General features: G+C 41.4%; 1 protein-coding gene across 1 annotated transcript in view; it reads left to right on the top strand.

Annotated features, from left to right (window-relative positions):
- ST8SIA1 (ST8 alpha-N-acetyl-neuraminide alpha-2,8-sialyltransferase 1) overlaps positions 1 to 26781 on the top strand; it is a 135426-nt gene that overhangs the window by 63516 nt on the left and 45129 nt on the right. The window contains exon 4 of the mRNA XM_074998806.1: positions 17334 to 17443. Within this exon, the coding sequence (XP_074854907.1) occupies positions 17334 to 17443 (110 nt within the window). The remainder of the gene's footprint in view (positions 1 to 17333; positions 17444 to 26781) is intronic.

The following is a 26781-nucleotide window of genomic DNA, read 5'->3' as shown; positions in this document are numbered from 1 at the left end:
GTATATTTGCTATAAGTTCTGATGGGAAATATTCTTTAAGGGAGAGAAAGAGCATTTTGCTGAAGTTATATTTTCAGGGCATTCTATATTCTGGTAAATATTCACATCCATTGTTCACTGGCACAGCAGTACAAATACCTGTCAGAAGGAGTCTACTTCAAAACCAGAGCTTTAACTTTAAATTTTTTCGTTATGTCTCCTGACATTTCTTTAACAGCCATCAGCTACTTAGTGGGTGGTGAGGAGAGGGAAGGAAATAATTTCTCTTTAAAAATTAGTTTGAGATTGAAGTGTGGGTATTTGTTAAATGGAAATAATAGGGCCTATTGATACGCTGTGCTGCAAGTTAAAGAAAATGTAGGAAATTACATGTGATGGATGCTTTAGTAGGATAATTTGAAATGGTTTTTTATGAGACACAGAAAACCAGTTATAATATACTACCTGTTGTGGGCCTAGCCCTACCCAACCTTTGTTGGTATGGAACTTTCATAGATTTTATTGGAAGTGGAGTAAACAGAAAGTGCCCAGAATCAGGGCCTCTGTTATATGCTATTACAGTTTGAACCTCTCTAGTCTGACACTTTCTCACCTAGCAACATCTGTAATCCAGAATGATTTTAATTAGCTGACAGCAATTTATCATGGGTGTGGCCAAGTTTCTGGTGAACCCATAACATTTTTTTCCAGACGCCAGTCCTGGCTCTCAGTGTTCTGTGCTGTTATTTAGCTGTACTTTAGCCCTAAATGTCTTCTAAGAGCCCAGTAAATAGCTTGTAAATGTCTTGATAATGCTGCTAAATAATATTAACCTCCCATGGTCTGGCAAATCCTCTGGTTTGCCACCAGTCAGGTCCTGAGGATGCTGGACTAGAGAGGTTCAACCTGTACTACTACTAGTAGGTGGTTCTTATGTACAGCTTCACATCTCTAGATCTCGAAGTGTTTTACAAGAGAAATTGCCATTGCCGTTGATTTAATATATTTTAAAGCCCATCAGGAACATTATGATCTAGTGTGAGCTGCCTAACATAAGCTGTGGACTATCATCTACCAATTCCAGTATCTTGCCCACAACTAGTGATTTGAACTAGAGCAGCATATATTTAATTTCCACTGGATATCTTTCTCAGACTTGTTATGAGGGAGCATTTACAACATCCCTTGTTAAATCTCTTCCTGTAATTAATTGCCCTTATTATTAGAAATCTCTTCCTGTGATTAATTGCCCTTATTATTAGAAATCTGTGTCTTATTTTCAGTTTGAATACTACCAGATGAGAAGTGTAAATATAGGAAAAGAACTGTCAACTTTACCTGACAAGACTTGAACATATCACAAAATCTTAAAATCTTGAGTTTCTGACCTGCACAGTTTAATAAATTTGCCTTTCAGGCCTCCTGCATAAAAGATGTAACTATATTAGAAATAACTTGGCACATTCAGTGACATATGAATAATCACAATCTGAATTATTTACATTAATAACAATACATATTCAGCATAGATACCGTACATTGTGAAATGAGTCTGTCGTTACCATATAATGTAACAAAAGTTAATTATAGAAACCATACTGATGGTAAATATAACTCTATGCAGCAAATATTTTAATTCCTCTTCTTGTCTGCAAAGTTGCTTGTCTGAATAATTGAAACATGCCAGGGCCAGATTCTCATTTACACTAAGGCCCCCTCTATCACCTTCTATCAGTGTAATGGCATGGAACCCATTTCTTGTGAGTGCTTCCTGCCTAGGTATTTGTCTGCCCTTCTTTAAACAGTCCTGGCCCTGGTATTGGGCAATACCCCTTGGGCCGCACACCCATGCCTCCCTGGTTTTGCACTCTCTGATCCCGCCTGTCCCTAGCATGGTCATGAGGTAGTTCACATCCCCTTCTGGGGGTTTATTGATATCCAGTTGTAGGCCCAACTGGACTCACCCACTGCTTTAGGTCCCAGCCCAGGGACCCTAAGAATAGCAGCCACATACCACTGTAAAGCTGCTTTCAGCTCCCTGGGTCACTTCCCTTTGGCCCCAGCTTTCACAGATGCTTCAATCTTAGCTCATGCCCCCAGCCAGGAGCTCTCTCTTGCTCATTTGGGCTGTGTCTATGCTGGACATGGCCATTGACCTCTGATACAGAATTTTAGCTATGCCAGTTGTGTAGCTAAAATCAATTTATCAGCGTTCAACTGCTATGGCTGTCTACACAGAAGGTTGATAGGATCATTTCTCCTGTCGACCTTCCTTAATCCTCGCTGCTCACGAGGAGTTCCTGAGTTGACTTTGGCCCTGGAAAGCACCGTTTCATGCATGCACAAAACAAAACCCTGAAATATCAGCCCTGAGCTGGTCTATTTTCTGCAGCAGTAGAGAAGTAGGCTTAGTCCAGATCAGCACTGAGCTGTCCATGGTACTGCAGGTGTCTTTAGCCAGCCAGGAGCTCTATTTGCACACTGGTTCCCAACCTTCTTTCTGTCACCCTGCATATCTGAAACTGTCTGCACCCGGGTCCAGGAAGGGAGTCCAGGGCTGGTGCTGAAGCCAGGTTTGGGGGAGAGCAGGGGGCACAGTGGGACTAGGTGTCACTCTCTCCCCACTCTTTACGGGTCTGGCGAAGGCCTCGCCATATCAGCTCCCCCATATGATTTTCCATATCCCTGTGTGGAGGAGGGGTGCTCTCCAAAGTTTGGACCTTCTCCTCTGACTCTAGCAAGGAACTGACTGTCTCTGAGCTGCAACTCCTTTTTATGTAGCTGCTTCCCAGACATTCTCGCTAGGCCACTCAAAGACTTGGTTCCACTGCTCTTTTTCCTGAGATGGGTGTGGCAGGCCCCTGAGGCCTCAAGAGGGGGCCTCTGGGCCTAGTCCACCCTGTCACAGGCAGCATAAGCAAATGTAACTAGCATTTATCCTTTGTGTAAATGACAGTTGGGACCTTTGGTGCCTAATACCAACACCGTATGATATCTCACCGAGGCTACATCTACACTAGCACACTACGTCAAAGTAGCCTATTTCGACATAAGAACATCAAAATAGGCTACTTCGACACGTATCCTCTACACATCCTCCAGGGCTGGTGCCATCGACATTCAACGTCGAAGTAGCAACAGAGAACGTCGAAAGGAGCCGCCTGGGAAGGAAATGTGGAGTGTCCACACACACAAGTGCTCCCGGTCGAAATAAAAGGGGCCAGCAAATCCCCAAGCCACTCCCTTAAATGGCCCCTCCCAGACACTCGGCCTGCACAGCACGAGATCCACAGAGCTGACAGCCGGTTGCAGACCCCATGTACACATCATGGACCCCCAGCTGCAGCAGCAGCAGCAGCAGCAGCACCCAGAAACCCTGGGCTAAGGGCTGCTGCACATGGTGACCATAGAGCCCCGCAGGGGCTGGACAGAGCATCTCTCAACCCCTCAGCTGATGACTGCTATTTCGACATAGCAGGACGTGGATCATCTACACACGCCCTACTTCGACATAGAATGTCGAAGTAGGATGCTGTTCCCATCTTTGGATAGCAATAGCAATTTCGATGTCTCGCCGCCTAATGTCGATTTCAACATTGAAATAGTGCACGGTGCGTGTAGACGTGACGTGTACTATTTCGACGTTGTGCCAGTAGCCGGCTAGTGTAGACGCACCCCTAGAGGAATACCAGTGACAACTCTCTTCCTGTTCTTATTGTGCATGTCATTGCAGTTCAGTTATTTTAACCCATAACTTCATTTCAGGTAAATGTAACTCCACATAGTTCCTTAGCTCCAGCCACAACGTACCCTTTTAAAATATACAGTACCTCCTTTTCTTGCTTTTCTGAGGTTATATTTCACTGAGCCACATGGACTTTTGGTAAATACAGTATAAGCTACCGCATTTGCAACACCTTTCAGCATCCTGGAAGTAATTAACAGTTTTATGTATGCTGATAAAATCTTTACTGAAAGCTCCTGGTGCTGTAATATAGGATTTGCTCATATCTGCACATATTTCCAGTCAGAAACCAGATGCATACTCACATTTGCTGACACATTTCTAATTCTGACATAATCACTAAATATTTCAAGGCTACGGTTTAATTAAAAGCAGTTGCCAGATTTGATCTTTCTGCTGGCATTGTATGATATTGTTCAGTATAGACTGGATAATGTTCCTAGCACAGTTTTATAAAAACACAACCCCATTTTTATGGAAAAAATATTGTGTTTTGATAGACTTAGACTTGTCACTTGATACTGTGCATGCCATTATTTGTTCCAAGTTTCTGGTCTGTTTAGCTATGACACACTGATGCAGGCAACACCTGGCACAGCTGGACAGAACAGAAATCTTAACCTAAGTGGACCACAGTGTTTGTATTTTCATTTAATATTCTAATGGTGATTCCCCCTGCCTATATTTTATTTTGGTTCTGAGAAGGTAGAGAGTCGGGTGATTTCTACAAAATATTTAGCAAATGTATCCTGTATTTACACACACACAGATATAACATTCAGCAATATTTGTGTTTAATTATTTTCATATGATGGTATTAATTCTGTCTGTGCAAACTTTTAACATTTACAAAATTACATTCTTTCATTTTATGAAATTTTTTAAAAATATATGAAACAATCATCTGATTCTGGTGCAACTTGCATGTATCAGCAGGAATCATATTGGTGTCAATGGATTTATTGTAGATAAGATGCATCATGGCCAACATTTTTAACACTAGAAGACTAAATAGAGACTTCTAAATCACTATTTAGGGTATTATACACCAATTCTCTCTACACAAAAGTGCCTGTGAGATTAATTTAAGATTTATTTCAATTCTCAAAATAATTACCTTGGACTTTTGCATTTAAGAGTCAATTCCTTTGACATACAAACCTTTTATTACATATTTATGGTCTCCAAAATACGTTATATATAATGATGTTTATTTTTCTTTTTTATTATTTCAAAATAGAAAAAATAACAGGTCAAATTCTCTCCACTAATCTGGTACCTTTATGTGGCCCTGGTTGTACTGATTGTATTTAGCCAGCTGAGATTCTTCCCTAGTTGAGAGGACGCTCTTAGCAGCAGCAAGAATGAAATAACTGAAAGTGACTGGTGAGGTGTGATCAGAACACAGCTGTGTTCCTGCAGTCCTTAGCTTTGGGAAGGTACCTTGGGAAGCTATACTGGGGCCACAGCTGTGCAGGGCAGAGAGCCAGGGAATCACAAATGGCTCCCTGTAGGGCACTTTCTTTCATGAACGAAGCAGATTTGGCTCTTCAGAGAATCTGGCCCAGTATGCATTGCCCTTATTTTCTCACAATTACTAGTCTGAACATGGTTATAATTGATTTTGGAAACATGTTGATTACTGTAGTAAGCATGCTTGTAAATATTGCCTTTGACTGTAAGAGAATGCCATGAGAGGCTTTTCATGCTTGTGAATATTCCATGCACATCTCCGTAGGGAAGTATATTTGTTCATGTATAACAGGGCAACTCTCATGCTTCAAAATGAAGTTCTGCTCATTAGCACATGTGTTAACCTGGAACTCTGGGGAAATAATTTCCAGGCCTAGTTTTATTACGTAGGCGTGTTTTAAACAGCAGCTTGTCAACTCAGAGGGCCAAGGACAGACATGATTATGGGATTCATGTGAACACAGAGCTTATTAGGGATAATGTACTTTATTAACCTTAACTACTCCATGATACTACAAGTTCATAAGGTACACGTTAGCTAGCAAAAAGCAAAATAGGAAAATGTACTTAACAGGATAAGAGGAACTTTGGAAGGCTTACATCCCTTCTGCCCTGGGGACTTGCAGTTCTGAAGTGCCTCACATCACGGCCACAGTGGACTTGGCTCCAGCTGCAGAGGGCCCTGGGGCACCTCTGAGACTGCAAGTCCTCAGTGAAACTCAGCTATGGGCAGGGTTTCCCAAGTTTTTATCCCTTAGCTGATTGCTAGGTGTGTGCATATTGGCTCAATCCCACTTTTAGTGTTCTCATGACTCTGAAACCAAGTTTGCCCTGTTTACTGGTTTCCTAGATTCCCAACTCAAATGCAGGTGTCAGGGTTTATATGGCTATCTAGTGTTTATGTTTGTGGGGTTTAAGGCTGTAACAGGCTGTAACACAGGGATGGTAACTTGGTTGTACTACAGGAATGGAAGTTTCCACTCTTGATCTCTGAGGCCTGCAGGCTGCTCTGTAAGGCCTTTAGGTCTGCATACAGGCTGGCGGGACAGGACAGCTGCAGACAGGACACCTATCTGACTGGAGTCTCTTCTTTACCTTATGTATACAGTAAACCCTCAAAATGCGTGATTTCAAGTTATGGCTAACTTGCATTAATGCAAGTTAAGCGCCAGTCAAAATCCTGCTCCCTCTGGCCCTGGCTCAAACCCCACTGGCCCTGTGTGGCCCTGGCTCAGACCCACCCCCACCCGTGCATGGGTCTGGTTCACCCTCCACCCCTGTGCCTGGCTCTGGCTTACCACACCTCATGCGTGGCTCCAGCTCAGCCCCCTGGCCCCAGTTCAAACCGCCCACCAGCTCATCACCCAAGCATGGCTCCTGTTCAACCCACCCTCTGTGTGTGGCTCTGGCTCAACCTCCCCCACCCTGATTCACACCTCCCACACACAGCTCTGGTTCCATCCTCCCACCCCTGTTCAATCCCCCCCAGCCCTAGTTCAAACCCTGCCCCCCCATGGCCCAGCTCACCACCCCCACGTGTGGCTCTGCCTCAAGTCCCTGCTCCCTCCCCACCATGGTTCAACCATCTCCCCCCCCTGTGTGCGGCTCTGGCTCAACTCCACACTCTGCCCCTGCAGCCCTAACCTGCCCCAGGCTTAATCCCCCTGTCCCCCTCCCACAGCACCAACCCACCATCAGGTTTAACCCTACTCAGCTGACTCCCCCAAACTCAGGACTTACATTTCAAAAGGAGCTCCAGGTGCTCCTGCTGCTTCCCCAGCTGCAGAACATGCAGTCCACCATGCAAAAAGCCGCCGCCTGACTTACGCAAAATTCCAGTTATGTGAGGTTGCGTGGGCATGGAACCCTTGCATAAATCAAGGGTCTACTATATAATCTGCATCTTGTTGCTGAAGAGCAGAAGCCTTTTAAATAGGGCTGTACCAAAATGTTCAGAGGCTTGAGGGAAGAAAATATGTTCCATACCAGCTTCCTGACTAGTAGTCACAAAAAATAAAAATAATGTAGGCATGAATGAAGAGGAATCAAACCTCAGTAATTCTGGTTATGATGAGGTCTCCCTGTAATATGAAGCTAGTATGTTCAGTGCAAGGCATGTCTATTCTTAGGGTATGTCCCACTACCCCAGACCAGTCATTTCTCCATTGCTGTATCCATTCTTCATTTTCCTCCCACAGTGTTAAAATCAGGCATAGAGATTACATGAACATCTCCCAGTGGTTTCTCCTGATCCCTAGTTTAAAGCTCTATTAATGAGTCATGCCAGCCTTCATCCCAGAGGTTTATTTACCTCCTTACTCAGGTGGAATAGATCCCATGAGAACTGTCCTCTGTCTACGAATGCCTCCCAGAGCTCAAATGTCCCAAAGCCCTCCTTAGTACCACCTTCTAAGCCCTCTACTGAGCATCATAATCTTGTCTCCCCTTCATTCACCCCTTCTAAAGAGAGAATCCCATCAGACATCACCTAAGTCTCTATTTCCTCAAGTGTGTTCTGTAGCCTGGCACAGTCTCCTTTGATAGGTTCCAGTGAGAATCTAGCTGTGTCCTTTGTTCCAATGTGAAGGATAATCAGTGGACTCTTTCCTGTGCCCGTTAGGATCTTCATCAGTCTCCTGTATCTTAGCTCCTGTTCTTCAGATCAGTGATGGTGACAAGCCTATCTGTTCTTCTTAGCAGGGAGTATCCAGTCACAGAGGCCTGTTTTTTTTCTGGTGATGGTGTTATTATCTGGTCTTCCTCCTGTTCTTTGTGGCTGTGAGTCATCTCGTCTTTTATTTTTTCTTGCAGTCTTCCTCAAGTCATCCTGTATGGTCCTAGGGTATTGAACTCAGTGTATTTCAATTGAATTTTACTTCTTACCTAGTTGCTTTTATCATCTCCTTTGTTCTCCCTCCTTTGGTTACAACCTGCTGTGTCCATTCTTCATTTTCCAACTCAGTAGTTGTACTTTTTATTTCTGTTTCTCATTCACTAGCTGGTCTTTTCTTCTGCCTAGTTCTCATAGTCACTTGCTTCCACTGACCCCTTTCCTCATCCAGCAGTCTTCCCCCAGAGTTCTTCAGTCCAGCTGGCATCTGCAAGTCTTGACTTTTCCCCTCAGCCTCTTCTTGCCTATACTCCATCACCTGCTGGTACTCCCTTCAAAACTCAGCCCTTGTTTCTATGTGCATCACCAAGCCTCAGATCTTCTCTTCCATCAGTTCAATGAAGAGGCACTTCACACACAGGAAGCTTTCTTTCAGATTATCCATCTAGGATCATGTAGATTGCACAGCTTCCAATTGGGTCATCTTCATTGTCTCTTCCATGGCTTCAGTCACTGCCACTGCCACCTCTGTTCCTGTCATAGTCTCCCCACCTAAATTCCTGTCCCCCCAAGGATCATAAAAATCAACACCATATATGGTAGTAATTTGACAGTTTCTTTAGTGAGCATAAGGATTAAACTGATCTGAAGACCTTACTGCCTTCTCACCCCTAATATGGATATTCCAGGTCATAGATGAAACACAATAGCATAAAAGTGCAGGGAGCTGTGGCCTGTATTTTGTTCTGTACATAGTCAGAGGGTTTCAAATACCTGAAACTGACAATCAATGCATTTTAAAGAGCACTGATGCTATTAAGAAAAAAAGTCTTCAGCTGGAGAATCACTGTAGGAATTATTTCAAGTCTCCAGAAGAAATTACAAAGTCAGTGGCTGTTTGGCCTTGTTTCTCCATGACATAGAGATAGTAATTGTTTATGAGGATGCTAAAATAATAATGCTTTTTGTGTTACTGCTGACTTAATAATGTATTGTCAAATGGTGGGTTGCCAGATGCATGATTTTGCCATGCAGAAAACCTGTTCCCCCCTCCTACCACTTGTAGAAGAACCTTTTCTTTGTAACCCACATCATTTCTGTTTTTCACACAAAAATATGAGAGCTTGTTTATTACTTATATGTATCTTACTGGGTTTTTTTAATACTCCCCATTTTTAATTTCAATCACCATTGCAAAATTAGAAAGTGAGACTAAAGTGGAATTCAGTACAAAAAAAGATTTGAATATAGGACACAAGTCACCAAATATGAGACATCTCTAGCTAAGGATGAATCCAGATTTCTAAATTTTGATGTGCACGTGCAAGGTGCCTCTTATTGCTATTTTTTTTCTTTGAAAACTTTAGTTTTTGCTTTAGAAAGCTGTTTTTTGTTTTGACTCAAACATAATTTTTTATCAAAAAGCATTTTGTATGAAAAGTTTTGACTGACTCTGCTTAGTCTTCCTGCCAGGCCAGTAACTGCAGAGTGAGCTCATTACTCCAAAGGGGAGGGAGGCAGTAGTTCTTCACAATAGTAGCTGTGAAATTCCAGAATGATTGTTACAGAGCCTCCTTTAGTTTTCCTTAGGCTGACCTGGTGGCCCTAAACAATTAATATATTTATACAATGACAGTTTGTCTCAGAGGAAGAACGTAGGAGGGACCCATAGGCTAAGCCACTCTTGACATTCCTACATAGGGTTTATGCTGTCCCTGATTGACATGAGTAACTAGGAATGTTTTTTTTTAAGGGCCAATCATCCTAAAGCTGTCACTTCTCCCTGGTTGACAGCTCTGCGATGGGGAAACAAAAGGCCCATCAGACTGAAGGTGATGCCTAAACAATAAGGAGGGAGGGAGGGGTCCCCATGATGTCTGGCAGAAAGGTATAAAGACTAAAGCCTTGGCAAATGGTGTGGACTCCAGGAGAAAGAAAATTCTCATTAAAAGTATCATTTATTTCTCTTTCAGTGAATGAGTAGGAAAAATGGAACTAAGGGCTGAATTCTGCGTGCATTTAACTTAAGAGAAATGTTGCCTTTTATTTCAATGGGTGCACGCCATTAAGGAAACAACTTGAAATTCCTTATTTTCGTAAGGATGCTGGCCTGTCACCAGGGACAGTGTAAAATGCAATATCATTTGCAAAATGTATAACAATATGTATTAAAAATAAATCCTTTCTAATGTAACTTACATTCCTGATGATTTTACTTTCTTTCCTGTTAAGATGGAGAGTTTCCATAATATATTGATATTTATTATTTTCCCACTAAGGCTCTGGCTGCTGGGTAAAGCCTTTATCAGTGAGTGGGCAAGAATTAACGTGTTAACAAAATAACAATGAAACTGAAGTGAATTAAGCCAGCATTATCTAATATGAATTCTATATCTGTAGCAGCATGTAACATTTCTCTGGGTATTATCATAATCTTTTAAGTGGATGACAATGATTTATTTCTTCTAGATGAATGAAGAAACTAATTGGTGAATTGTGGATAGATGTACTGTTAAAATAGCCCCAGATTAAATGGAAGTCTCCCAATGCATTGTTTTGTGGTTTTGCTTTTCATTAGACATTCTGGACTTGATTTTTCTCACACCTAAGTTAGAGTCAATCAGAGAAACCTCTCTGAGGTCACCCGAGTTCCATTTGTTTTGAACCAGTGGAAAAGGCCAGGCCTTCTGTGTTTTTCTTTGCATTATAGATACCTTGACTAAAGGAAGATGTGATAGGTTATTCCCAATATTTAGGTTTTGTTAGTTTGCACCAATTAAACAAGCATTTTAGATGATAGGTTTAATAAGAGCGCTTTCATGATTTTGTAACTATACATTTAAAACGAAGCTTATCCCTTGCCATTTTTGATACCCAAAAATAAAAGCAAGTAGGGCTGATTTTTTAGCTGTTCTAAGTGTACACAGCTCCTGTTGTCTCAAACTTCAGTTTAAAGAGCTCAGCACTTATTAAAAATCAGGTCTCCTAGTACGTGAGAATTTCAGCGACAGTGGTTGAGAACTGAGAAGTCAAGTTTTGCCATCTCAGCAAGTGAAATGCAAAAAAGTAAAATGTGGTAGATAAATGGTGAAAATCCACTTGGTGGTTTCTATTTTTGTTTTTAATTTTGAGGATTTTTTGTTAATATGTACGACTTTAGTAAAATGGATTTGGAATTTAAAATGAATGTGTTTTACTTGGAAGACAAGTTTAGTGAGGTAATTTTTTTCATGGAACCAACTTCTGTTGGAGAGAGAGAGCTGCTTTAAAACCACACAGAGTTCCTCTTCAGGTCTCAGAAAGGTACACTCAGAATTCCTGTACAGATCATCTCTCTCTCTCACACCAACAGAAGTTGATTCAATTAAAGATATTACCTTATTCATCTTGTCTTTCTAAGACCCCGAGACTGATACAGCTACAACTACACTGAATGAATTCCACTTGTCATATTCTCTTTAAAGGGACACCATCTACTTAAATATCAACATTCTATCGGAATTTGTTTTAGCTACCAAATGTAAAAGTAACACCTAAAATTACTACAAGGGGAAAATTGCTTCATTTAAATCCATGGCCCTTTGTATTGCTGTCTTCAGTGGGCAGCCTTAGTACTGATGACTGAGTATTGAGAAATCATGAGATTGGCATAAAAATCATATCTTTTTTCATTTTAGCTCACCTGTGTGCCTCCAAAGAGCTCTGTAAATCCACTGCTGTGATCCATATGGGATCTGTTAATAACTGGGGAGGTCTAGTTGTTTTCTCCTTTGGTTTATATGGTCTTCTGTGGAGCAACAAAGGGAGGTAAAACATTTATCAACATTAGGAAAACATGATTGTTAAAACATAAAAATTAACACAGGGATGGTGTAGTGCTTGAAACTACTGGAGTTGATCTTTGGGATTGCCCAGTTCAGTGTCCAGCTAGGAGAGGACCCCCAACCCCATCAGTAGAGGAAAAAAGAAGTTTTAGATGAAGGGAGGGAAGGCTGATGATGTGTTGGAGATTGCATGAGAGGAGGAGCAGTCACATGGAGAAAGCCTTCTGCTATAAGGTGACCTGACAGTTGTACAGAGATTCATCTTGTTGCTGACAAGGGGTCAACAGTAGCTGGAGCAGAAGGATGCAGGGAAGCAGCCTTCAAGTAAATTGGTGGAGTGGAGAGGTTGCAAGGACCTGTATGAACTTGTACTAGACTTCCCCTTGGGCCAGGGCTGGGACCCTATTGTTTTGATATTCATATTGTAGCTTAAAATAATTGTTCCTAGAATATTTATGCCTTGTATTTTTGGTATCCCAAAGGAAGGAATGACCTAAAAATGGAGTGTTCAGAGCAAATATACTGATGGCTAGGATCTAGTTCTAGAAGTAGCTACAGCTCTTGTCTCCAAAATAGTAGTACAGGAAACATGCCACCAGACATCAAGGGCTAGCACATGATTCATACCGACACATTATATGGGAATGGGTACTCTACTTCTAAAATAGACTTCAGGTTGATGGGCTCCCATGCGTGGTTTCAAGGATTAACCAGTTTCTTTTAGATGAAAAATAAAAATGCCTGTGTGCAGAAACAAAAAACTGTTTTTCATACTGTTTGATGGACAACATTTCAGTTTGAATATTTATATGAACAGATAGGCTTTTCTGTACCAACAGACTAATGTAAGACCCTCAAAAGCCTTTAGCAACTGAACAGTTCTATATTATAAATTATTTATGAAGGAAAAGTCACATGTAAAACAAGAAAGAGAGGTTTCTCCTGGAGCTTCCTAAGCAATTGCTCTTCATTAAGCCAAAGGCATCTTAAATTCCTCAGAGCAGAAGGGACACTTAATCCTCAGCTCTTCACAAACACTCCTGTCTTGGAAGTGCAAAAGTCAGGGGTTTTGTACAGTGTCTTCACAAGGTTTGGGTTGAACAAGGCATTCTGAAAGCACCATTTAGCAAATAACATGAAACCACACATTTAGCATGGGGAAGGATGCAAACATGAGAAGCACTAGTAGGGGTTTTGCCTCAGTAAATTCAGTGGAATTCCATAGTTCCTCTGCAAAATCCTTCTCCTTAGGAATAGCATCATATACTCCCTTCACACCTTGGATGTTATAATTGGCATCTTCTGCAGGCTGGTGCAGAAGGGTGCAGCCATATCTCCTAGCCTACAAACACATCTCCATCCTTTTTGGACTTCCTGGAACCACAGACTGGAATCCTTTGATCTTTTGAAATCTATTCAGTTTACCATGTGGGGTTCCTTCAGATCAGGCCTTAAAACTGAGAATCAGATTTTCCAAGGGGACTGTAGCTGCCTTGGTTTCTGAGAGAGTATATGTGACCAGTCCCCTAGTCTCCTTAGATAATTTCAAACTTGGGGGCTCTATCTGGCATGCATGAATGTTAAAGATCTCACATCACTTTTTGTAAGTAGGGGTCTGCCCTGTTATTTTTGACTAAAATTTCTCTCTGGCCACCGAAGTGGCTACATTTCAGTGGCCGGTGATATTTATAAAGCATTTTGAGATAAAAAATAATGCAAATGGAAAACATTACTCTAGCTTTTACACCCCCTTCCCCCCCTCATGTGTTGGCCAACAATCTATCTCGATAAAATAGGTTTGACTGCCTGGGCAGACTACACTCTACAGGCAGCGATTCCAAACTTTTTTCAGCCAAAGGAATCCTTTGGCATCTGACTAAATATCGCAGATCCCTTTTATTTCCAGTACTACTGTATCGTCCCCATCCAAATGACTTCTTACACACAGTTAGCATGAGACCACACTGTGCAGAGAGCAAAATGCTGCCTGCCATGTATCAAAATGTCCAGAATGCTGTTCTGGCACAGTGTGGCCCTGAATAACTCACCATGGACCCTCAGAGTCCAAGGACTGTACTTTCTGACTCATCTACAATATTGCTAAGCATTTAGGAGCTCCTACATTTCCACCATAATTTGGGATTCAGTGCTTTGACGTATTAAAACAGGACCTATGTGATGAAGTCTTCATAGCTCTTGAAAATGAAGAGTTAATGACTGCTCTATTTTGCTTGTATGCCACCCCTGAGCTACCATTATGTAACTATTTCTCTTGTCAAAGGGCCGTGTGATACCTTGAGTAGGAAAGACACTGCTATTTAAATAAAGTTAACAATTTCTATTCTAAATTTCTATACATGTTTTTTCAACCAGCCTTCAGGTTGTCGTTTGTTCAGGGACGCCTTTGAAGTAAGATGTATTCCTAGTTCAATAAAGGTATATATTAAAAATTGTTCTTGGTTAAATAGATGCACAGGCAAGAATGTGGTTGCATACTTGGCATCATTTTGCTATGCCGTTACTGTGTTCCTAGCAGTAGCATGACATCAGTAAAGGAAAACTGATTTTTCTTCCTTTAACATATTGAAATTTGGGATTAACATACACAAAATATTTTATATGCTTCATTATAAAGCAGGTGATGGTTTACAACCAGCTGAAGAGAATTCAGTTTGCTGAAGCGGAAAAATGCTAATTGCAGAGAAAAACCCCAAAAATGGATTTAAGACATGAAAGTCCAACACATTCATAATTCATGCTGAAAGTCTGGATCTGGCCTCTGTACTTCACTGCACTGTTATGCCTGGTGTGTGCTTTATGCAACTATAGAACAATACATACTGTTGCACTGTACACACCCTCCAATACTTAGACAAGTCGAGTGCTGTCACCATTTTGGTTTGTTCTTCAGGGACAAAAAATTGTCTTGTGAAGCTTCATCACAGCAGCATTACATCTGCATTCACAAGGGATGATGCATAGAACGATTCTCTCTTTCCTGTAGAGCAAGTTGCTGACAACTTTTGTAGCTAGAAGTCCTTGCTTTTCTGTTTTTCACAGGAGGAAAATAGTAATCTCAGTTTTCTGAAAAGTTCTATGAATGGTAATTGTATTCTGCTACTTTGGTTTTGCCAGGTATTTTTAATTCAGTGCAGTAATTTATTCCCTGTGTTGTGATTGATACTGCCACTGTGTGCTGGTTAAATGACTGTCACAACTGATCCTACTGTTGAATGCATTTCAGAGGCAGATGAAAGGACTCTTCTCCATGTAGTTTAGTGTCTTCAAAATGAAAGGAAATATGTATAAGATTCCAGTGTTGTTACTCAGAGTATCACTCAGAATCTTATAGTGTCTTTTGAGTCAGCATGAAGGAACGGAAACAGTTACAAGCACAATTATATTCAGAATATCATCTGATTCAGTCACTACAGACCCAGAGATCCAGATGGAATGGTGGCATCCAATGGTTCCATGGCAGTTGGAACATAACAGTCGATCAGAGAAGGAGGGGTAACAGCCATCTCGGTAACAAAGAGATGGTTGTGCCTCCAGCCAGGGGGAAACTTGTTTCCACAGCAGTGTTGCTCACTATGGCTACATTTACGTAGCCAACTTATTCCAAAATAATATCCTTTATTTCAGAATAATTTTCCAAGCATCTACGCTACACACCCACTATTGTGCAATCAATTCATGTTCGGCTTCTTGTAGGCCTCGCCTAGATGCTCAGTCTCCACCCCCACACTGACAGGAAGGCCTCACCCTTCCTCTCACACACATTGTGCAGGACACAAAACAATATATGTACACAGCAGCGTTATTTAGGAATAAACTATTCTAGAATAGTTTATTTCAAAATAGACCCTATTCCCTCTCTATACCACCCCTAATCTGAAAAGTCTATTTTGGAATAGGTGCTATTCCTTGTAGAAGGAGGTCTATGGGATTTGAAATAAGCCATCCACTATTTCAAAATTATTTCAAAATAGCAGTTTTGCTGTGCAGATGCTCACAAAATTATTACAGACCTGTGACTGAAACATGAGGCCCCGTTTTTGGCTTTTTTTACACATACAACTTCAAGAATTACACCCATTTGACAGCACAAGCTACAAGTCTATATATAATGTGTTTTTATTGTCATGCGCTACTACAGTGTAAACACATAGCATCATCATAATATCTTGACTCTACATTGTGACGCACTGTTGAAGTGCTAGGAGGGATCTTACACCAGTGGTAGCTAAGTATTCCTCCATACCCTCAATTTATGACAGGATCGATTAGTTTTGGTGTTAGGGGTCTGAAGTCAGCTCCTAAATATCTTGCCTGAGGCCACAGAATGATCTGTGGTAGAGCCAGACATAGAATTTAGGAGGAGTCCCACTACCCTGCTTGTAACTACATTTATTCCTTTTCTCACAGTCTGTCTTTTGTGTATAGTCTCATAAAGGCGCCTTTCATATTCTGTTTGTAGCGTCATAGTCATGTCGAATTTCAGGATGTGAGAGCTGATGTCAGTGAGGTAAGGTCTTTGATTGACCACCTTCTGTTGGTGGAAGAGACAACCTTTCAAAATCTAGAGATCCTGCACATGTGCTATAGTGCATCTAGTGCATAAAATGCCCCAGCAACTATGTACGTGAAATCAGACAACCAGTGTGCTTTCCAATGAACCCACATGGAAAAATAAAAGATAAAAATACCCTGCTTTCTGGGGACAAACATTTTTCACAAAGTGATCACTCCATATCTGACCTCTTAGTCCTCATCTTCAGGGGAAGCCTGCCCATCTCCTTCAAAAGCCAAGCTGGGGATTTAAACTCATAATCCTGCTAGACACTAACTATCATGGTTACAACAAAGACATTGATTTTATGGCTTATTACAACAATTGTAACATATTATACCTCCTTTGTCTTATGATTGCAGAGGTGTTAATTGCCTAGTTTAAGTGGTATCTTGCAACCCATGTTAACCCCTTCTTCTTAACAATTAACCCTATTAGTATTTAACTGAGACACTCTTTAACTCTTCCAAACCTGAAGAAAAGCTCCATGAAGTTTGAAAACTTCTCTTCTACCAACTGAAGCTGGCCAATAAAATATATTACCTCACCCATCTCATGTCTCACGTTCTTTCATGTTTTCTTGGATTGGAAAGTACATCCCACTGCACAACTCTTTGTGAAGACTAGTAATTTATTACTTTGAAAATGCTGCTTTATACAATACGTACATTATCCTAGTAATGCTGGCTTGATGGAGTCTGACTTTGGGAGTGGGGGTGGGAGTCAGACTGCTCATACTTTTGGATTCATTTTCAAGCCTCATTCAGCCCCTTCTTTCTCCTTTTCTTGTCACTGTCCCAAGACCTATCCCCTCCCTCGCTCCCAGTATGCCTCAGGAGTGGCTGCTACAAACAAAGATTGTGTGTGTGTATTCTTTTCTGTAAAACCGGCCTTGTTTTCTGTTGCTAGGCTACCCCATTCCAGCTGCCATTGAAGAAATGCTCCGTGGTGGGAAATGGTGGAATTCTGAAGAAAAGTGGCTGTGGCAGACAAATAGATCAAGCAGATTTTGTCATGCGGTAAGACAGAACCCTGCTGCAGCCCTGTATTCCCTTCCCCTGCTCCCCCACTAAGTCTGTGGCCTTTCAAAGCTGTTTATTTGTGATTAATCAATTGTAACGTGCCTTTTTCTCTGTTTTTCAGGGTGATTTTATGCGACTGATTTGGGGGAGGGCAGCAGTGGCAGACTTATGTGCCCTCCCTGGCTATACAGAAGCTTATCTCTGGGAGATTTGTAGATGGATGAATTAGGTTGTGATTAGAAGCCTGACAAGCACAATGGCAGTGAGAGAGAAATGAAAGCTGCCATTCTTTTTGCTTTCTAATGATATTAGGCAGAGCTGATCCTACAAAGTGCTGAGAGCTCTCCTCTGAAACTTGCACCCTGGTTGCCACCCCAGTGAAGTCAATATGCATAGATAGCACTTGGCAGGGAGACCCATAAATGAGACACAACAAACTGAAATGTTTCCCTGTGATTTTCTCTCCTAAGATTCAAGTCTGATCAGCTGAAAATAGATCAGACTTCTTTCCTTGACAGTTTTCTTTAAACTCCCATCTTTTTGCTCCAGCCTTTCTGCAGGCATTAGGCTCTGTCAGGCTGGACGGTCTGCTGTATAGTGCTTTCTTGATTGAATTTGGCACTGTCTAGATCTGCACACTAGATATTGGGCAGGGAAAAATAAATTGGTTCCTCTTTGATAAACATCAATAAGAAAAACACTGGGGTGAGGGAGGGGGCACTGAGGAAGGAAAGCTAAACATTCCATTTCTCATCTCTGTGGGAGTTTCTTATGGCTTTAAAATGGATGCAAAATTAACTCCCACTTTTAAAAGTCCCCAGATCAAAGACTATGATGGCTTATTATAAAACTGAACTAATTTGTGAAAAAAAAACATTATCACTATCATTCTGATTTGCATCCAAGAGACCAAGTACCTTCCATAACAGAATAGAGAAGTAAACACCAGACAAAGGCGATACAGACTGAAAACTTTAAATATATGCAGGAAAAAAATAGGCTCAAAGGGAGACACTCTGTGCATTGGATGCTCTTAAAGCATTCACATTTTCCATTTGTGACTAAATAATATTATCGCAGTATTCCCTAAATTTGTTGATGAAATACCCAAGGAATGCGCGAGTCATGAAAAGAGTAACAAACCCAGTTAGAACATTTTTAAAGGCATCTATTGTAGATTCATAGGAAAACATTTTCCCCTACCAAAAGGGGAACTCGTCCATAGGATATTTTTAATGTATTGTGGGTTGGAAAAAAGTAGTAGGGGGAAATCCTGAAAAGTCTGGGAGCTGATGGCAGGCAGTATTGCATTAGTCAGATATTGTCATATTGAGGCGGGGAAAGCATAAGATCTTTTACATATACTGTATAATATACAGGTGGTTAAAGTTTTTTTCACTGCAGGTGGAGCAAGTTAGATTTATTTGGCTTTTTCCATATTTAATTGTAGTCATTCTATAGCTAAGTATAAAAAATACATATATTTTACTTGGTAATGACTCCAAAAATTACATGAAGTTGCTTCAGCTTGCTAATAAGATCTTTTTGTGCAGCTTCCTTTAAAATACCTCTTCAGTAATGCCAAATATTACACCAATTTTAAAATTATTGCAGTTTTCCCCTATTCATAATATTTTAAATTTATTCAGTTGCTTTCCACATTCTTTGAGTTCTGGCACAAGATGACAACTGTATTCTTTGATATAGTGTAGTCATTGAAGTTAGTTAATTACACAGTACTGTGGGAAAACAGGGGCATTTAAATTTTCTCAGTTTCTTGAATATACACTACATAATGTTACAGTAAAACAAAGATTCCATTAGCGCAGCAGCTTTCAGTATTTAAGATGTAGCCGACCACATGTAAAAGTCAAGAGTATTTGGCACATCATCTCCTTCGTAATGTTACTCAGTATAGTCAGAATTGTTTCTTACTTTGATGACAAACGTTAAACCGGTGTTTCTGAACCTTTACAGGCTTGTCATCCCTTATTTGAAGGTCACATTTTTGTGATCCTACCTTAAATTTACTGCAGGAGTCAGATTATAAACTATAGCGGTGATAGGAATAAGACTATACAGATCTGCTGATGGGTAGCGGGGCTTGCCAATGCACAGTTGCCATGAGGCCTGGCTTTTCAAAGGGGCCCAGAGCTCCAGCTGCTACCAATGTAGCAGCTGGCGCCCCAGGCCTCTTTGAAGTGTTGCAGTCCGATGCTCTGGATGGCTGAGAGGAGGAGGGGTGGACTAAGGACTGACTGCCCTTGGCCCTGCCCCTGTCAGCCTTGGCCCCACCCCTTCTGGAGCACAGAGCTTGGCTCCCTCCCACTTAGCCCCAGCACCCATGGCAGCTGTTTCCACAGAGTCTGTGTAGTTTGTGTGTGTGTTTTGAAACTCTGATAAAACATACTTGACCTTGAAAGGTAAGCATGCATGGCAGCAGAAGCGGAGTGAAGTGTATTTTTGGTTTTGGTATAACGTGGAAAAAAAAATCAACCACTCTTTAACTTCCATAGCTGCTTCACGGGGCTGTGACCTACCAGTTGAGAAACACTGCTTTATCAACCCATGTGCCACCTGCTGGTGGCTTTTGTCCCACTAAAGGAGTGTGTACTACAGTTGGGGACCAGTGTATTAGAATAAAGAACCTAACTGAATGCTTTCTAACACATTCCCATGAGCTGATGGGAATAAGGGACTTCAAAGTAGCTGGGGTCCTTTCGAAAAGGAGCCCCGTTGGGACGAGCCACGCGGCGGCGAGCTGCGTCAATTTTGAAGTGCCACGGCCGCCCACATGCTAATGAAGCGCTGAATATGCATTTCAGCACTTCATTAGTAAACTTCGAAATGGCCATTTGCGTGGCCATTTCGAAGTTTGGGGCTAGTGTAGACGTAGCCATAGTGTCATAAACTATCATTATGGCTGCAGATCTATTACAGTGGTGAGAATTTCTTGGATACTGTGCTTTTTCCAGTTCCCTGATTTAAATAAACTCACTCTTCAGCAGTGACTCCTGTCCCCTGGGGTTGAGCTTCACTCCCTGCTCCATGTGTTGTGACTTGGTGTGAAGGGTCACAGGAGCTCTCAGGTCTGGCCCAGCAGTCTATCCATCACGACAGCAGGACTGGGATATCACCAAACCAAATGTGAGCATTTGGCCTGGCTGCCTCCCCGTTAGTTTAATAACTGAAAGGCAGAAAAGACCATGTGTTGAAAACAAGAATTTTAAAGCTTTGTGAATTCACTAGCTCTCTGTAGAGAATTACATCCAGAATCTTTCTATGGCCTATGCACCCCTCTAGTTTTTTGGAATACAGAGAACAAATATAGTAAGAAGGATTACAAGTAAGATATGGAAAGAGTCAGAGGTGGGCAAAATACCCAAAAAGTTACTTACTCAGAAGTACAGCTGCTATGAGGGGTGGGACGGGTGGGGAATGTACTTAAGTTCAAGTCACCGATGTCCCTCTGGAAACTTACTCAAGTAAAACTCATACACGTCTCGTCTTGTTTGTACTCAAGTACCCAGAATTGAAAGCAGCTGCACTTTTAACAAGAAAATTTTTGGGTACTTTTCCATTCTGGGATGAACACAATACACTCCTTACTACCTTGGTTAGTTTTATGCTTCCTCTTGGTTCACCAGCTCCCTCTAGCACATGACGCCTCAGGTCCCCTCAGGAAGTATCTATCACCTTCTGGGGAACTCTGCAGGTTGATTATATTTTTTTCTTGTGCATTGATTTCAGTGAGGAGATACCATTCAAAGGCCAGTGTATTCAAATCTACATGGTTTTGAGGCAAACAGTCAGAGGATTTACATAAGTTCTTGGCCTCAAGAAATTTTCTCTCCTTTCCCCTGCCCAAGACTGAAAGATTTATTAAATGAATAATAGGTGGTTGCGGTATCAGTAAAAATGCGTGCTCCTCACTAACAGGAAACTTCTCCATCACAATCTGTCCAACACCTGTCTGGGACTTGGCATTGTGTGAACCAGCCTAAAAAATGATTGAAAAATCAGAGGGGCTTCTGCTGACCAGCTGGCTTCTTACTGAATTTCCAGCTGAGTGTTCAGCCAATTTCTTAATAGTCCATACTGCAACACAAGCTGGCAGAAAGATTTACTGATGAAGGGAACTTGATTTTAAATGATGCTTCTGGGATTGGTTTATAAAAGCAAACTTATTTATTCATGTGTTTGGAAGAGTTGTGGAAATGCAATTATATATGATGATTTAAACAAGCATTAAGAAAGAGTGTACCTTGATTCAGTGAAAAGTTGATCTGCCTGTGCATGTGTGTTTAAATATAAAGATGCTGCGACTTATCCTAAATGCAAAATGCTCATTAGCCAGATTGCCAATCTGTTGTATCCCCTGTAACAACAGATGAGTAGTTTTACAGAAACACAGTAGAATTCTAATGTTTCTTTCAGTGTGCTTTGTGGTCACTTAGGCTCCATCTACCGGCATTATTTCAAAGTAATCCATTCCAGAATTGCTATTCCGAAATAGCTGATTTTGAAATAACACAGCCACGCACAAGAATGCATTTTGAAATAGCACCCAGCTATTTTGAAATAGCATATCCAGACACATAGGGCTATTTTGAAATGGTGCCATTGGATGCCATTATGGTTTATTTTGAAATAGTGCTATTCGATGTCTTAACAGCGCCTATTTCAAAATTGGTGTTATTCCTCCTGCAATGAGGTTTACGAAGTTCAAAATAATGCACCTCCTATTTTGAATTTATTTTGAAATATTGTGTGCATAGTGTACATGCTCACAAAGTTATTTCAAAATAATGGGTGTTATTTCAGAATAACTTTGCTGTATAGATGTAGCCTTAGGGCTCTGTTTTGCTACCCTTACTTACACTGAGTAATTAGCTTACTTTTCAAGCAGTCCCATTGCTCTAAAATGTTATGCAACATCAGTGAAGGAGGCAGGACCTGGCTTGATGGAGGGATCCCATATGCAACTTGAAAGTGGTTTGTGGGATAAAAAGTTTATAGTCCTATTAGTCTGTAGCTTCACAAATCATAAGAAGTCCTGTAGTACCTTAGAGACTAACAAATGACTCAGAAAAGTTCATGGCCTAATAAATTTGTTAGTCTCTAAGGCTATATTTAGACTGTGGATGCTATTTCAGGCATACTACTCCGGTTCCATTACCCTTTGGATGGTACCAAGTTCAGAATAAGGTATTCTGAAATAATTTACATAATTTGCAATGGTATTTTGAAACAATGGCATAGTCTAAATGTAGACTAAGGTGCTAGAAGACTGCTTGTGATTTTTGTGAATTAAGAGCTGTCTACATGTGCACGCTACTTTGAAGTAGCGGCACTAACTTCGAAATAGCGCCCGTCGCGGCTACACGCGTCGGGCGCTATTTCGAAGTTAACTTCGATGTTAGGCGGTGAGACGTCGAAGTCGCTAACCTCACGAGGGGATCGGAATAGCGCCCTACTTCGACGTTCAACGTCGAAGTAGGGACCGTGTAGACGATCCGCGTCCCGCAATGTCGAAATTGCCAGGTCCTCCATGGCGGCCATCAGCTGGGGGGTTGAGAGATGCTCTCTCTCCAGCCCCTGCGGGGCTCTATGGTCACCGTGGGCAGCAGCCCTTAGCCCAGGGCTTCTGGCTGCTGCTGCGGCAGCTGGGGATCCATGCTGCAGGCACAGGGTCTGCAACCAGTTGTCGGCTCTGTGGATCTTGTGGTGTTTAGTGCAACTGTGTCTGGGAGGGGCCCTTTAAGGGAGCGGCTTGCTGTTGAGTCCGCCCTGTGACCCTGTCTGCAGCTGTGCCTGGCACCCTTATTTCGATGTGTGCTACTTTGGCATGTAGACGTACCCTCGCAGCGCCTATTTCGATGTGGTGCCGCGCAACGTCAAAGTTGAACATCGACGTTGCCAGCCCTGGAGGACGTGTAGACGTTATTCATCGAAATAGCCTATTTCGATGTTGGTTTCACGTGTAGACGTAGCCAAGATTAGTTTTAATACTAAAATGTCTCCAAGTCACCTTCTGTTTCCCTGACTTCTCTCATCATTTTACACTGTAAAATCAAACTTCCCCAGATTCCCTTGTGAGACAGAAATTGAAGTAACTATTTAGCTTGCTGCTAATAATGCTTTCCTCATAATTAGGATTTCATTTTATTCAGATCTTGAACTTGTTCTCTGACATCAGACAAAATCCACAGCAGTGGCACTGAATGGCTATATCTGCACTAGCACACCACGTCGAAATAGCCTACTTCAAAGTAAGAACATGGAAATAGGCTACTTCGACGTGTATCGTCTACACGTACGCCAGGGCTGGTGCTGTCGACATTCAATGTCGAAGTAGCAATGGGGAATGTCGAAAGGAGCCGCCCCAGAAGGAAATGCGGAGTGTCCATACACACAAGCACTCTTTGTCAAAATAAGGGGCTAGCAAAGCCTGCGGATGGGGTCACAGGCTAGACTACTGCTTCTGGGGCAAGAGCAAGCCACTCCCTTAAAGGGCCCCTCCCAGACACACTCGGGCTGCACAGCACGATGCCCAGAGAGCCAACAACTGGTTGCAGACCCCGTGCACACAGCATGGACCCCCACCTGCAGCAGCAGCAGCCAGAAGCCCTGGGCTAAGGGCTGCTGCACGCGGCAACCATAGAGCTCTGCAGGGGCTGGACAGAGTGTCTCTCAACCCCTCAGTTGATGGCCGCCATGGAGGACCCCGCTATTTTGATGTAGTGGGATGTGGATCGTCTACACATGCCCTACTTCGACACTGAACGTCGAAGTAGGGCACTATTCCCATCTTTGGATAGGAATAGCGAATTCGACATCTCGCCACCTAACGTCGATTTCAACATTGAAATGGCGCACAGCACGTGTAGGTGCGACGCTTGCTATTTCGACGTTGTGTCAGCTACTTCGAAGTAGCCGGCTAGTGTAGACGCACCCAATATTGTTTAAGAGAAAATAAAAGGAAAACATCAAAGAAAATAAAAGCATGTGGTTTTTCCCCCTAGTATCTATTAATATGTCACCAGATCTTCTAAGAGTGCTACTATGGATTTTTGAAAGTAGCTTGACTTTCTGCGTTTGTTAGAATTTTTAAAATTAATCTACTATATATTTTAGAGCGTTTGTCTGTTTGCTCAAAAACTCCTCCTAAACAGTAAAAACTAGCACCATCAAATTTCATATACAGCTAACTCCTATGATTAAAAGCAACGTAAGGGTTTGGTTGTGCCACAAAAATAGGATGTGACTGGAATGGGATTGAGTCTTATAAAACCAAACAGAAAAGAGATAGCATCCCTGAATCAAGTACAGTCTTCAAAACTGACATAACTGAGTGACTGTTGAAAGTCATTCAACCAAGACGAGCCAGAAAAATAGAATGAACCTGGAATAGGATTGCTTCTTAATAAACCCTCCAGAAAAGAAATAAAAGGGACATATTTGGCACAGCTGAATCAATGTGTAAGATAAAAACAAGAAGAAATGTTGTGGGAAATCATAGGAAAACATTGATTATAGCCCCTTTTTGTTAGAACATAGCAAATGTTCAGAATGATAGGATTTTATAGGGGTGAAATAAAAATACACAATGTAATTCCCATTCTAAAATATTTACTAAAAATTATATAAAAAATTCATAAAAATAGTTTTGAAAATAGCCATTTAAATAAAGCATGTTCATTTCCCTTTTATTTAGAAAAAAACTTAATTGTGTTAAAGACCTGAGCAATACCACATAAAACTGCTAGTGAAATATTAACTATTAGAATTTGTTGACAAGGGATAAGTGTATTTTACTGGAAAATTAAGAAACCCACCCACCCCAAACCACAAGATTTTTCATTTAATTAAAAAGTTCATGAAAGATTGTATTTCACACTTCTCCTTTATTTACAGCTTCAAAAACCTGAGACAGAGTGGGGTTTTCTGACTGTTTTTGACATTGAAATTTTTGAAACATTTTTTTAAAATGTCCATTGAAATTCTTTGTTTGGAATGTCACTGAAAAACATTGTCAGAGATATTTTTCCAGGAAAAAATGTCATTACTGAGCCTCCTTTTTAATGAGGAAAAAAATTATCTAACCAAACAAAAACACCCAAGAATCCAGACAGCTCAAAGCTTGCTGGCTTCCTTTTCTTTTGTTCTAAGAATTGCAGCACTGGGGAAAAAAACAATAGTGACACATGGCATGTAAGCATAATTATTTTTCTCAGTATGCATATAAACTCTCTACAAATGACAAACTATTTTCTCATACTGGAATTTTCTGATGACATGAATATAAATTCTGATGGCTTGTATTGGAATTTATGCAAATGTGTGCAAAGGTGCACTGTCCTGTTTTCGTCAGAGAATGTTGTCTGAGTTGCATTAGTAGTGAAATTGTACAGAAACATCGTGTACACAAATGTATCCTCCTGCCCACCAGCTCTGCACATAACACAGTGCACACATGGTCTGTTACCGACACAAGGTCAGAAAGGATTGACAAAAGGGGTCATTCACAGCATTTCCTCCTCATGTTATAAGGGTGTTGGGGCTATTCATTGAATGCAGTGAAAATACTTGCCCAGGGCAGCACTCAGACTGGGATGGTAATAGCATCCCTTGTTACTTGACCTTGATTGATACACTGCAGGGAATGCAATACTACAACATACAATGTTGCGGCCTGGAAATAAGGTGCCACATTTTTAACAGTGGGGGCAATTAAACTCCCGAGCAATTTACCAAGGATTATGGAGGATTCTTCATCATTGGCAATTTTTAAGTCATGATTGGATGTTTTTCAATTGATGCTCAAGTTCAAACAGGAATTATTGCAGGGGACCAGGCCTGTGTTAAGCAGGCAGTCGGGCTAGATGACCTTTCCAGCGTTTAGAATCCGTGAACATTATAATAACATCAACCCTGTCCAGCGCTGTAACTAGCTAATTTTGCACCCGGAGGCAAGAATATAAAATTGGGTCCCCTCATGTTTATAAACTCACAGTAGTTATTTCATAGAAAAAGGGAACATGCATAGTAAATAATAAACAATAACAAAAATAAGTTTGTTTTAGTTATGAGGGCCTCACACCTGCCCAGGACCTGAAGACGCCAGCTGTGTAAAATCTGTCTGGAGGTTAAAGAGAACCTACCCCAGAGCCTTGAGCAGGGGTCTGCAACCGAAATAGTAGTAAGGTCCATTTTTTGCAATTCAGTTTACAAAATCAGTACTTCAGAAGCCGCAGTGCCTGTGAAACGAGACAGTCCTGAAAAAATAACGTCAAACCGTACTTGTGTCAGTCTCTCCTTTTCTAGGAGAGGAT

The sequence above is a fragment of the Carettochelys insculpta genome, chromosome 1 (genome assembly GCF_033958435.1).
Source record: "Carettochelys insculpta isolate YL-2023 chromosome 1, ASM3395843v1, whole genome shotgun sequence".
Classification (NCBI taxonomy): domain Eukaryota; kingdom Metazoa; phylum Chordata; order Testudines; family Carettochelyidae; genus Carettochelys; species Carettochelys insculpta.
Note: the sequence above shows the minus strand (reverse complement) of the source record. Positions and strands in the feature narration are given on the sequence as shown.